The sequence below is a fragment of the Peromyscus eremicus genome, chromosome 13 (assembly GCF_949786415.1).
Source record: "Peromyscus eremicus chromosome 13, PerEre_H2_v1, whole genome shotgun sequence".
Lineage (NCBI taxonomy): Eukaryota > Metazoa > Chordata > Mammalia > Rodentia > Cricetidae > Peromyscus > Peromyscus eremicus.
In genome coordinates, this window is record NC_081429.1 from 61,853,329 (window position 1) to 61,865,013 (window position 11,685).

Genomic DNA, 11,685 nt, shown 5'->3' on the forward strand with positions numbered 1-11,685 from the left:
GGGTGGGCCTAGCCCTCTAGGGGTGATGTTACCACTAGGCAAGTGGGTCTTGCAAGTATAAAAAGCAAGTTGAGTGAGCCACAGAGAGCACCAGTAAAGAGCATTCTCGGCCTCTGCTTTATTTCTTCCCTACAGTTTCTACTCTAACTTCCCTTTATGATGTATTGTGAGATCAAGATGTTAGCAAATATACCCTTTCCTCCCCAGCTGCTTTTGGTAAAGGTGTCTTATCACAGCAATAGAACAGCAAACTGCAACAAAGCCCCAGGAACCTAATGCCTATTTCAGTTCCTACAGCCAATGAGGACCATCACGCCAAGCCTTGTCAATCTAAATTCAATTTTTATACCAAGTCCACACTTGGTGCATTGTCTCTATGGGGTCTGGGATGGAGGAGACCCTGAGCTAAGATCCTCCCCACCACTGTGGGTTAAAATGTTTGTAGCTGGACACGATGGTCCCACTTCTTGAAACAAGACTCTGGAAACAGGTTTGGACAACACTGTGATAAATGCTCTGGTAATATAATAAACTTAATAAAAGGGAAATCTTACTTGCATGTTTTTTTCTTTTTGAGAAAGTAAACAGATAAGTAAAAGTCCCGCACTGCAGCAATATATTCTCCCTGGTGATTTAAGCAGAAGATAACATTTTTTTTAAAAAAAAATCTTGGACTCATCAATAAATAATGGAGTATTTTCTCCAAATATGCCAAGTACAAAAAAAAAAATCTCTGTAAAACTATATTACTGCGAAATGATATGCTATACTTTGGCCATGAAAAAGATAATCTTACCTTTAAAATTAAGAAGAATTAAGCCCTAAATTCTATACTCTCTAACTTTAAGTGTAGTGATTTACATTTTTTTCCCCACTAGGCATACATATAATACCGTGCCAGGTTTGACTCTGTCTACATAACTGTTCCTTCAATCCAAGAATGTCCCTTCCCCGTTTGTCCTTCCTCAAAGTCCCAACTCTCACCAGCAACTGTCATTTTATCATCACAGCTTATCTTACTCTGTATCTCACTCTGTACATTGCAACTGTGGCTCAACACGACCCTTCCGAAGTTCACCTTAGGTGTGCTATCAATTTCTTTTCACTGTTGAGTAGCATTCAGCTGAATAAGTACACCAGAACTCTGTTGTTTGGCTGGTTGACTCTGGGTTGTAAGTTATGTTTCAGAGCTCTGGAGAACAGTCGTCACTCCTAGACATACTACTCTGTGTTCATGCTCTGTCTCTGTACAGAAGTGGAATCTAGGGCCAGGGGATTTAACACTGCTCCTCATCTTGACACCATTAGTAACTGTAGCAGAAGTGAAGCGGATTCTAATTATGGTTTGACCCACACTGATGATCAATGAAGCTGAATACTGAACTAACAACAATAAAGCCATCTTCTCTCCTTGAGGCATTAACCATGTTCAGAAGAATGATGAAATAATAATAATAATAAATTATTAACAGGTAGCTAAATAATGGTACAAATATTATAAAGTACCTGTCAAAAACATGTTAGCATTCACGAACGTTGTGATACTAAGTTGAAAAGAAAAAAATATGTCTGATCCTACTTCCTCTGGGAACTGTCGTCTACCATGTGTTCAAAACAAGTCTAGGAAAGTCTTTAAATATTATCACTGGTGAGATTGAATATTTTCCTTCCTCATTATATTTTTCTGTAATATCTGAATTTCCTATAATGGGTATGTTAATTATAGATAGAGAGCCCATATTTTCTAAAGACACAAAGCCTAAAATGGAATGATTTCTTTTTCTTTTTTAAATGGAACAACATCAGTGGTTTTTATATGAAAGGCAAAGAAGAGTACAAATACCAGACATTGTTATTTTGGGGGAGAATTAAAACAACGTCATAGATTTTTTGTTACTAATGAAAACACAGCACAGCACAGGATCATCAGTGATGAGGGAAAACTTTCAGGGAATAGATCTTAACTATAAGCAGAAACTAACAAAACAAATGTACCTCATTTCCGAAGGCAATGCACTTGGGTGATTGGTTTACATAATCCAAAACAAAGGACAGCTCCCTAGCTTCCACATCCTGGCTTGATGACTTGGGCAGTTTCACAGAAACCAGCTGGAATATGTCTAGACAGAGGAAGTCATTTGTTACAAAGTTTCTCTAAAGAAGTACATTGAATCAGATAAAACCACTAATCTGTATTCTCAAATGCCAAGACTGTAAATGTAGGTCATCTTAAATAAAATGGACCTAAAGCTAACTCTTCCTTTTTTTTTTCTTGAGACAAAGTTTCTCTGTGTAGCCTTGGCTGTCCTAGAACTTGCTTGGTAGACCAGGCTGGCCTCAAACTCAAGAGATCCACGCTGAACTCTACATTAAAAAACAAACAAACAAACACACAGATTTCTCTATTCTTATTTTATGTCTGTGAGTTCTGCCTGCTTGTATATAGTGCACTTTGTGTACAGCCTGGTGCCCACAGGGGTCCTGGGAGTGGAGTAACGGGTAGCTGGAAGCTGCCATTTGGGTGAAGAGAACCAAATCAGGGTCCTCTGCAAAGGCAGCAAGTGCTCTTAACTGCTGAACCATCTCTCTAGTCCCTGAACTCTTCATTTGAATAAAGTCTAAATCCACAACTCCCCGACACTCCTGGCTATATCTACAGAAATAGAAATCTTACACAGGTATACTTTGTTTCAAAGGACTAAGTTGAGGTTTAAAATGGGTCTGAGCTGTCACCTGCCTTTAATCCCAGCCCTCTAAGTCGGAGGCAGAGGCCGGAGGATCCATGTGAGTTTGAGGTCAGTCTGGTCTACACAGTGAGTTCTAGGACAGCCAGGACTATAAAGACCTTGTCTCAAAAAACAAACAAACAAACAAACAAAACAAAACAAAAAACCCAACAACAACTAACTAAATAAATAAAACGGAACTGAAAATTGAATACACTACTGGTAAATTAAGCAACCAAAAGTAAGAAGCCACCTGAGAACTTCCTGAAATGTGTGGCTAGAGAGATGGCTCAGTGGTGCTTGCCATGAACGCATGAAGACCCAAGTTAGGTCTTCGCACCAATTATAAAAGCTAGCACAGTGGCGGTTGCCCAGGAGGATCCCTGGGACTTATCGGCACCTAGTCTAGCTGCGTCAGTGAGCTGCAGGTGCAGAGAGAGCTGACCTCCAGCCTCATGTGCTGAGTATGTATATAAGTCAGCCGTTATAACGTCCACAGATCAGCATAAAACAGGCACACAAACCAAAGAGTTACTGATACTGAACCATAAGCGATTTTAAAGCAACTCTCTGGTATATATATAATTATACCATTTAGTGAAAAATGAAAACAATTTTTATACTAAGGAGATATATGTGCTTGTATTTTACATAAAGAATTAAATCTTAGGCAGTCCAGCTGACTGTCTAGTAACTATATTAAAAGCTGCTTTGAACTTTTAATTCTGATACACCTGTATCTTATGGAGTGAGTGGCACTCATGAATTCCAGCATTCAAATTTTTTTTTTTGGATAACTCCACATTGATACTCTAATATTAAATTCTATGATTGAGAGTAATTATCTGTAATTACTGACAATACTGTACATATTTCTGAAATGCTGATATATGATAGTTTCAATAAAAGGAAACAGAATTAACAATTCAGCCACACACTACTGGTTCTTAATACCAATTTATATTATTTGGTATGACTTAAGATCAACAAATAAAAGGACGGTGATACTAAGAATGACATTAAAACTCAGCAGAAAGACAAATTCTAGCTTGGCTCTAACACTCAGCTCTGAGTCCACTATTAATTAATATATATATGGTAATCATCATCCACTGAAGACCTCAGAACAGGACCCCCTTCCCCCGATATAAAGATGATGACAGAAATTTAAATGCCAACTCAAAGCTGCTAGCCTGAGATTAAAACTAGTGTTGAGAAACCTAATTTTGAGGAATTTAAAGATCCAGTCGATGTCCACAAAAACAATTAAGTGCACTATGCTGTACCTGGTTCCTCTTTACTTATTGTAAGGAAGACGGACTCTTCAGCACAGGGAGGAATAAAGAGGGCATGGAGTTTAGGTCCAACAATGTACGTCTGAAAAGAGATAAGGAATCACACTATGCACTGTCCAGTTCCTGCAGCAGAACACTGAGCTCACGGTGCGGAGTTCAAGGTCTTCTCACTGCTGTTTCCCTACCGCATGAGAGCACCTGTCTATAGAGGCCATGTACACTATTTGTTGAATAATCTTTTATATATCTTCCTGACTTTTCAAAGATTGCAGTATCTCACTAACTAAACCTATCATAATTGTAAGTAACATTAGGGTTATACAGTTTTTTTTCCACCATAAATAATTTAAGGACTACAAACATATACAAGATATTTTCAATGAGAAAATATTTTCTTACAGAGAAAAGTACTGTATCTTTGGTTTTCCTCTCATTGACTGCACATATAAACATATAAATGCCTATTTGTTTAAATTTACACTTCTAAAATTAATAGGATGGACAATCTCATCATGGTAACTGGTGCTACTTTTTCTATGATGCGTAATTCCTAGCTTATGCCTGCCTCCCCTCCCCTTCCCTGAGATGCTGGACAGAATCCAGGACCTCAGGCAGACACCCCACCATTGAGCTACATCCTCGGGGTCCATGCTCATTTATTTCCCATCCTGTTGGTCTAACTAGTTGTTTCTTATTGGTGGTTAAAGTATTTTCTCTTGGTGCTTTTATTAGTTTTTTTATGATATAATCTTCAATTTTTACATAGTCAAAATTATGCATCTTTTTTAATAATGTAGATTTCTTAACTTGTTCAGGAAGTCCCTTTAAGATTAAGCCTCATATGAGAAGAAAACTAAAGAGTAATATAGATACCTTTATCAAAATGCCATCCAGATAGTCCCACAGCTTAACTGTGCCATCAAAGGAGCAGGAGTAGAGCTAGAAGGGTAAACAGCACAAAACAGATTAAACACTGTTCCAAAGATATCAAATGAGTAACTAAGGCCTACAGGACTGCTTTTTGTTTGTTGTCCATTAGCTCATTAGCCTTTAAGGGGCAGTAGAATTTATAAAATTTGAATATCCCTATTAAAACTTTAAGTGCAAAGCTTCCTGAGCCCCAACACAACACTCGAAAAGGTTCAGCTTTGGAATTTGGGGCTGTTCAACCAGCAAAGTGAAACAAATGGCCCAGATTCCAAAGCTCCAGAATCTGAGACATTTCCACCCTGAGTATCTGAGATGAAGGAGAACAACCAGTGCTCTCTGCAAAATAATCTAACTACAGCACAACAATTTCAAGTCTCAAGTGGAGATGAAGGGAGCAGGAATCAAGCTTCTGCTCTGACATGGGATATGGAACAGTATGAGTGAGGAGTGCTCAAGAATTCATTCTGCTTTCTCCAAAGCCCAATTCTTTTTTCTTTTTTATTTGTGTCATGGCATTCATCTTACCTAAGTATTTAAAAATGTTCCTCAAATGACCAGATAACACATCTTTTTTTTTTTTTTTTTTTTTTTTTTAACCCAATCCATTAAGAACCAATACTTTCAGAAACACAGTAGGAATTCTTACGCACTCTTATTCTACGGCAATGCCTCGGTGCCAGCAAGTTCCAGGACTCTGTCTTTGCTGCACATCGCCGCAGACGGCACAACAGTGTTAGACCAGTCTGTGGACCCTTCTTGGTGAGTAAAGACCATCTTAATAACACGTGAGATTATGACTGCTAAGTAAGCTTAGCTTTATATGGGTACACAGATTTTGTGCTGTTAGGTGAAAATAGCTTGTATATAAGGTTTATAAATAATTTCAATTTGAAAGTAAGTGCCAATTTGACAACTTTTGTGAACTGGGTCATGAATTTAGAGATTAAAAATAAAAAGTATTTGAGTAAGATAGTATCATCTATTCAGGTAAAATAATTATATTAGGTAAAAAATAAATGCCAGTTATTTTATCTAAGAATCATACATATGGATTAGTAAAACAGTTAAAAATATAAGCACTGTCAAAACCATAGAGAACTCTCAAGTTCACACAATTTTTGTCCCATAACCTCATCCCAAGCTGATGATAAAGCTGCCCTTGTCTGTCTGGCCTTCAGCAGGTGGGACATGCATGGATGGATTGTGCAGGCAGGACTAACTGTGTTCTTAAAAAAAAAAAAAAAAAAAAAAAGACAAATAAAGTTGGGTGGATCTGAGAGGAGACAGGAGAGGTGAAGATGATAAAAATATAATGTATAAAATTCTCAAAGAATTAATAAAATATTTTTAAAAAGAAAAATATTTCTGATTTTATCATTAAGACAAAACTCTTATAAAAATGTGTATATAGTTTTTTGACAAAGGTTAGTAGCACACACTTAATACGTTTTTTATTTTAACTGCTGAACACTTTTCTTCATTAAAAACCTGCAAAGGATGCATACGATGATACAGTTTGTCAAGTTCTTAGAGGACAGGATTAAAAATATACCTGGACCATATGGAAGACTTATCTGACTCTGATGTTTAAGGGTAGCTCTCTTAAGAGTGTTACTTGATGCCCTACTTTTGTGACAAGGTCACGGGCAGCAACACAAATCCTGTCTAAACCAAGCAATAGCCTCCATGTTGCTGTGACTAATGCAGAAAATAGGAACTTGTTAAAAATTATAGCCAGAGCAAAATATTAAAATAAATTTAATTTTTTAAAGTTGAAACCTATGGACACGTGTTTGGATATTCACAATGCCAATGCTATATGGGGACCTGAGAAGGCATCTAATCAAGAAACTGATTTAACTGCATCTCTGTTTCAGAACCACATGTAGAACATTTTTCTCAAGTAACATCATTGGCATCATGTGGTTGAAATGGTTCACAGAATATAATATGTAGTTTTGGGCAGTGGCCCCTTTCCAGTAAGAATAACTGAAAAATACCCTGACTAGGAGAATCAACAGATTATTTTCCTGGTTACAATCTGTAAAGTAGCCCCTGCAAATTTAACTTAAATGTTTCTGTCCACAGAAAGACCAATGCTAGCATGTTCCATTACAGACTGGCACCTGCAGATGGTTGTTGGGGTTGAGGAGAATTCCAGACACCAGGTTTCTGTGCCCATGCAGAACGTGCACACACTCTTCTGTGGCAGTGCTATACACCTTAACAAAGTCTCCTGAGACACAGAAGATAAACCTGGAAAAGAGAGAGAAAGCTAAGTCTCACATATTACAAAGATGGCATAATCTTTTTGTGGACTATTATAAAGATAACAACATGCAAATATCTTTTAAAATAGTTTAAGAACTGTATATTCAAATGCATGTGTTGTTAAACTTATGAGAATATCAAAGGATTCATCTATTAACACAGAAAAGACTATGAAGCAATATGGAATTGTCCCAAAAACAACTGAATTGCTCCCTTGCTGAATGGCTGCAGACACTGATATCCAATTATTCTTCAGTGGTTCACTGGCAGCATGTGCACCGTGTTCTAAAATGTCACAGCCGACTGAAGACATCAGCTCACAAATGCTGAGTTAAATGCTCTGTTCTCAATGGTGAGGTCCGGGTTACTCTTGTATTCATATCAGTTTCTTTTCCAACTGCTGAATGCTAATTTTGTTTATACCTTTTGGAGTTATGACTTCCCACAAAGCAGATGTTCCTTCATAATCTTCATATTCATAATAGAACTTATCATAAGGAAAGTCAAGAAAAGAAACTTGCCCTATGCCAATTGTATCTCACACTTTTCTCACACAGTGGAAGGTTCAAGCCAGTGAGAACCAGTCAGACTGTTCCCTGTGCTCCCAAAGCACCTGCACATGAATATCCTAAGAGGAAATGTGATGCTGAGGGGTCGCTATTATCCTGCTTTATCAAATCTATGACACAGAGTTGCTTACCTGTTCTCATCTTTAAAGCAAGACTGTGGTTCATAATTGATAGTACGTCTACGAACTACTGGCCAACAGGTGGCTCTGTGTGTGATCAGCTCAAGAAAGGGATCAGAACAAAGCACCTACAGTCCTGGTCTTCTTCATGCCTAGACCCAGACCTTGACTATCTTAGTTCAGAGGCTAATGTCTCTAGCCTGGACTACTCCTAAGGTGTTCTTAGCTTCCATGAGTGGTTGATACAGTCAGGCTTCATAGTCACATTAAGTTAATTCTGCAAAACTTCACCTTATCCCTCCTCAAATAAAGATACAATGAAACCAAGTTTTTTTTCCCTAAACAGCAAAAAAGAACTGGATAATCTCCCTTCCAACCTCATTCTCCTCCAGCTCTCATCACATACCACTGATAACCATGTATCTCTTCAATACAAACACATTTCTAAGCTGGGCCTGATGGCACAGGGCTGTAAGTCCACCCACTTGGGAAGCTGAGGCAGGAGCATCACAATTATAAAGGCTATCTACTACACAGCAAATTCAAAACCAAACAGGGCAACTTAGTGAGACCATCTCAAAAACAAACAAACAAACAAACAAACAAGCAAAAAAAAAAAAAAACCCCAAAAACCCTACCAAAAACCAAAAAGGTGCACATGCACTTGGTGGGGAGTGCTGGGAGGCAGAGCTCAGTGATAGTGCTTACCTAGTATGTGCAAGGTCCTAGGTCCAATCTGCATAAACAAAGCTACCTTTTTGGATCCTACTGAAAGGGAAGCCTTCCACTCATATCCTCAAGAAACAACCTTCTCAGTCTAGCCTAGCATGGTGGTTTCAATGAGAATGGAATGGTTCCCATAGGTTTAGATGTTTAAATACTTGGTCCCCAGTTGGAAGAACTGTTCCTGAAGGATCCGGAGGCATGGCCTTGTTGGAGGAGGTGTGTCACTGGGAGCAGGCTTGAAGGTTTCAAAAGCCCAAGCCATTCTCAGTTAGCTCTCTCTGCCTGGGGATGTCTCAGGTACTGCTCGAACACCATGCTTGCCTGCCTCCATCATGCTCTCCACCATGACGGTCATGGACTTCTGACCCTCTGCAACTATAAGCCTCAAATTAAACATTTTGTTTTATAAGTTGCTTTGGTCATGGTGTTCTGTAAGAGCAACAGAAAAGTATATATGACACCTAGACAGTGGCCCTCTGTAATCTTCTCCATCTTTCTCACTACTGAGAAATACAGCCTTAAAAGCGCCTTGGGTTTGAAACATCTGCTACTAACTTTTCTTCACCGTAGTGAGTTTCTTGTCTTGTTTTCGTCAGCTCACCAGACTCATTCACCTCATTTTAACAGATAAGGTAAAAACTGGACCAAGAATGAGTCTGAAGGGGCAGGACTGTGACAACTCCTCTAAGCCCATTTTTTCCCTCTTTATTTCCTAAAACAAAGTCAGCAAAATCCTTTATATAAAGATTATCTTACAAAAACCCTTGACTTGTGTGTGTTAAGTTCCCTTCATCATGCATGCACTGAACAACCAGCTACCATACACCCATAGCCATGGTATTGCGGGAGAGTACACCGTCCACAAATACCGTTCTAAAATAGAATGGGTTTTTACTACGAATCTCTAGTCAGAGTGCTTTGAATAAATAGATACTAAGTATTAAAAAAAATACTGAGTAAATACTTAGCAGTTACTAGCAGGCATCTCTTCTAGATGATACAATGACATGCAGTGAGCTACTGAGGCCAGGCACCGTTGTGAAAGTTGCGTACGTACAGACATTTCATTCTTCCCAAACAGTGTGAGACTTATTATCTCCCAAAGCTCTAACATCGGTTTTTATGTAGAGTTCCAGAAAAGAAAAAAAAAAAAAAAAAGGCTGGTAATAATGATGTTTTTCTCCGGGAAGAGAGGAGAAGGCTAAATCATTAAAGGTGCAGAGATCTAAAACGTTTCGTACCAAGAGTCTGGACCGAACGGTACACAGCCCGGACCATTTCCAGCCGCGCGGGCCTGGTCTAGTGCAGACACGCGACCTGTCCCCGCACCGCCCGGGCAGGTAGGTCCGGCCGGGGGGCCCAGGCTGCCCGGGAGCCCCGGGTCTGGGCACGCGGAGTCCGGACAGTCCCCTCCCCGCCCGCGGAGCCCGGTACCCCGGCAGTCCCGCGTACTTGGAATCGGCCGAGAACACGGCCCTCCTGAAGTTCAGCCGGCTGCCGCCGCAGCGGACCACGCGGACGCTCTCCTCGACCATCTTCGCGCAGTCGCAGGAACAGCCGAGCGCCGGCCCCTCCGCGAACTTCCTTCCCTAGCCGGCGAGCCTGGGCGTGTTGGCCCGCCGCGGTCCGCCCCGGGCCGCTCTAGCTTCAAGACTCTATGGTCAGCTCAGCGCCTGCGCCGCCATCTTTAGTTTGGGCACTGTCAAATGAAGATGCTTGTAGAAAGAGTGAAGCCAAACTGACACCCATAAAAGTTAAATCATACCCGATACCACTATTTAATACAAAGCGCTTTCTCGTCGGTCTCTTCAACCCGACTCTATAGCCTCGGCCAGAAGCGGAAGTGAGCGCCACTCCGCCTACCGAAGGCCTCGCCCTTTCTGTCTCTGTGATTGAGCGACAGAGCGATGACGCAATCACCCCGCGCCAATTTTACCTCGGTTGTCTTTTTTTTCTTTTTGTAGAAAGAGCGCCTTCTTTAGATGCAGTAGTAACTAAAGTGGGCCTTTTAGCTGTTATCCTGTGGCGTTTTTGTGAGCATCGCTAAGTTCCTGCAGCATCTCTGCAACTCCCAGAGCCACGTTCTTTTCTTTGGCGACGTAGTCCAGGATTAAAAGTGGTGGCGCACGCCTTTAATCCCAGCACTCGGGAGGCAGAGCCAGGTGGATCTTAGTGGCCAGCCTGGTCTACAAAGCGAGTTCCAGGACAGCCAGGGTTACACAGAGAAACCTTGTCTCAAACCAAACCAAACCAAACAACTTCCCCCCACCAAACTAAACCAAACAAACAAAAAAAACCGTGCACCCTAGTGTCAGGACTGCGGCAATGGTCGTCAGATTCGCTAAGGTCGTTCAGCTCCTTTGGCTTTAGCCCTGAATTCCAAGGATGCTGATCCTTCTCTAACATTTTTCATATGCATTATGTTCGTGGTTCCTTCATATTAGGGGATGTCTGTATGTTGAGCCTTCATTTGTCAATAATAGTTCCCATTTGTGCTGGCTCTGAACTACCTCTAAGGAAGAGCCATGGATATCTTAATCTTAACAGGAGCAGAGGCTTGGTACATTTGAAATTCACCACAAGTTCATGTTTATTCATAGCTAGAAAATATATTCTCAAATGTCAAAACAGCTTTAGGCATGGCAATTGCAAAAAAACAGAGAAATTTACTTTTTGTTGGATAAAGCGCATGAGAAACACTAAAATTTTCATTATTTGGGAGACAGAGCTACGGAGAGAGACTTATTATTGCGTTTTATCTCAGATTTAAAGAGTTTCCTTTTTCATAATTTGTGATTTACCTTTTCTTAGTGGAAGAACACAGTGAACTTAGTGCTGCCGTTCCTCCCCCCACCCCCAGCCTCTTGATGTCTGTGTGATAAATCCTTTAAGATTCCTTGGAAACTTTGAAATCTGATATATGCTTATTATATTCTGAGACGATAAAAAAAAATGACCAAATCAGTTTTGACTTCAGTTATTTTACTGTATGGTGAGCTTTGTTTAAGTTGCTTAAGAAGAACTGGACATCAAAAAACCAAATAATCCA

The 11,685-nt window shown here is 40.1% G+C and overlaps 1 protein-coding gene across 1 annotated transcript in view; it reads right to left on the reverse strand.

The window, feature by feature from the left end:
* Wdr75 (WD repeat domain 75) overlaps positions 1–10,499 on the reverse strand; it is a 30,325-nt gene extending 19,826 nt beyond the window's left edge. Inside the window, exons 1-6 of the mRNA XM_059278247.1 lie at positions 10,089–10,499; positions 7,078–7,207; positions 4,895–4,960; positions 4,013–4,103; positions 1,996–2,120; positions 555–625 (exon numbers count right to left, since the gene is read on the reverse strand). Coding sequence (XP_059134230.1) covers positions 555–625; positions 1,996–2,120; positions 4,013–4,103; positions 4,895–4,960; positions 7,078–7,207; positions 10,089–10,171 — 566 coding nt within the window. The 5' untranslated portion in view covers positions 10,172–10,499. The remainder of the gene's footprint in view (positions 1–554; positions 626–1,995; positions 2,121–4,012; positions 4,104–4,894; positions 4,961–7,077; positions 7,208–10,088) is intronic.
* Positions 10,500–11,685: the final 1,186 nt, after the last annotated feature.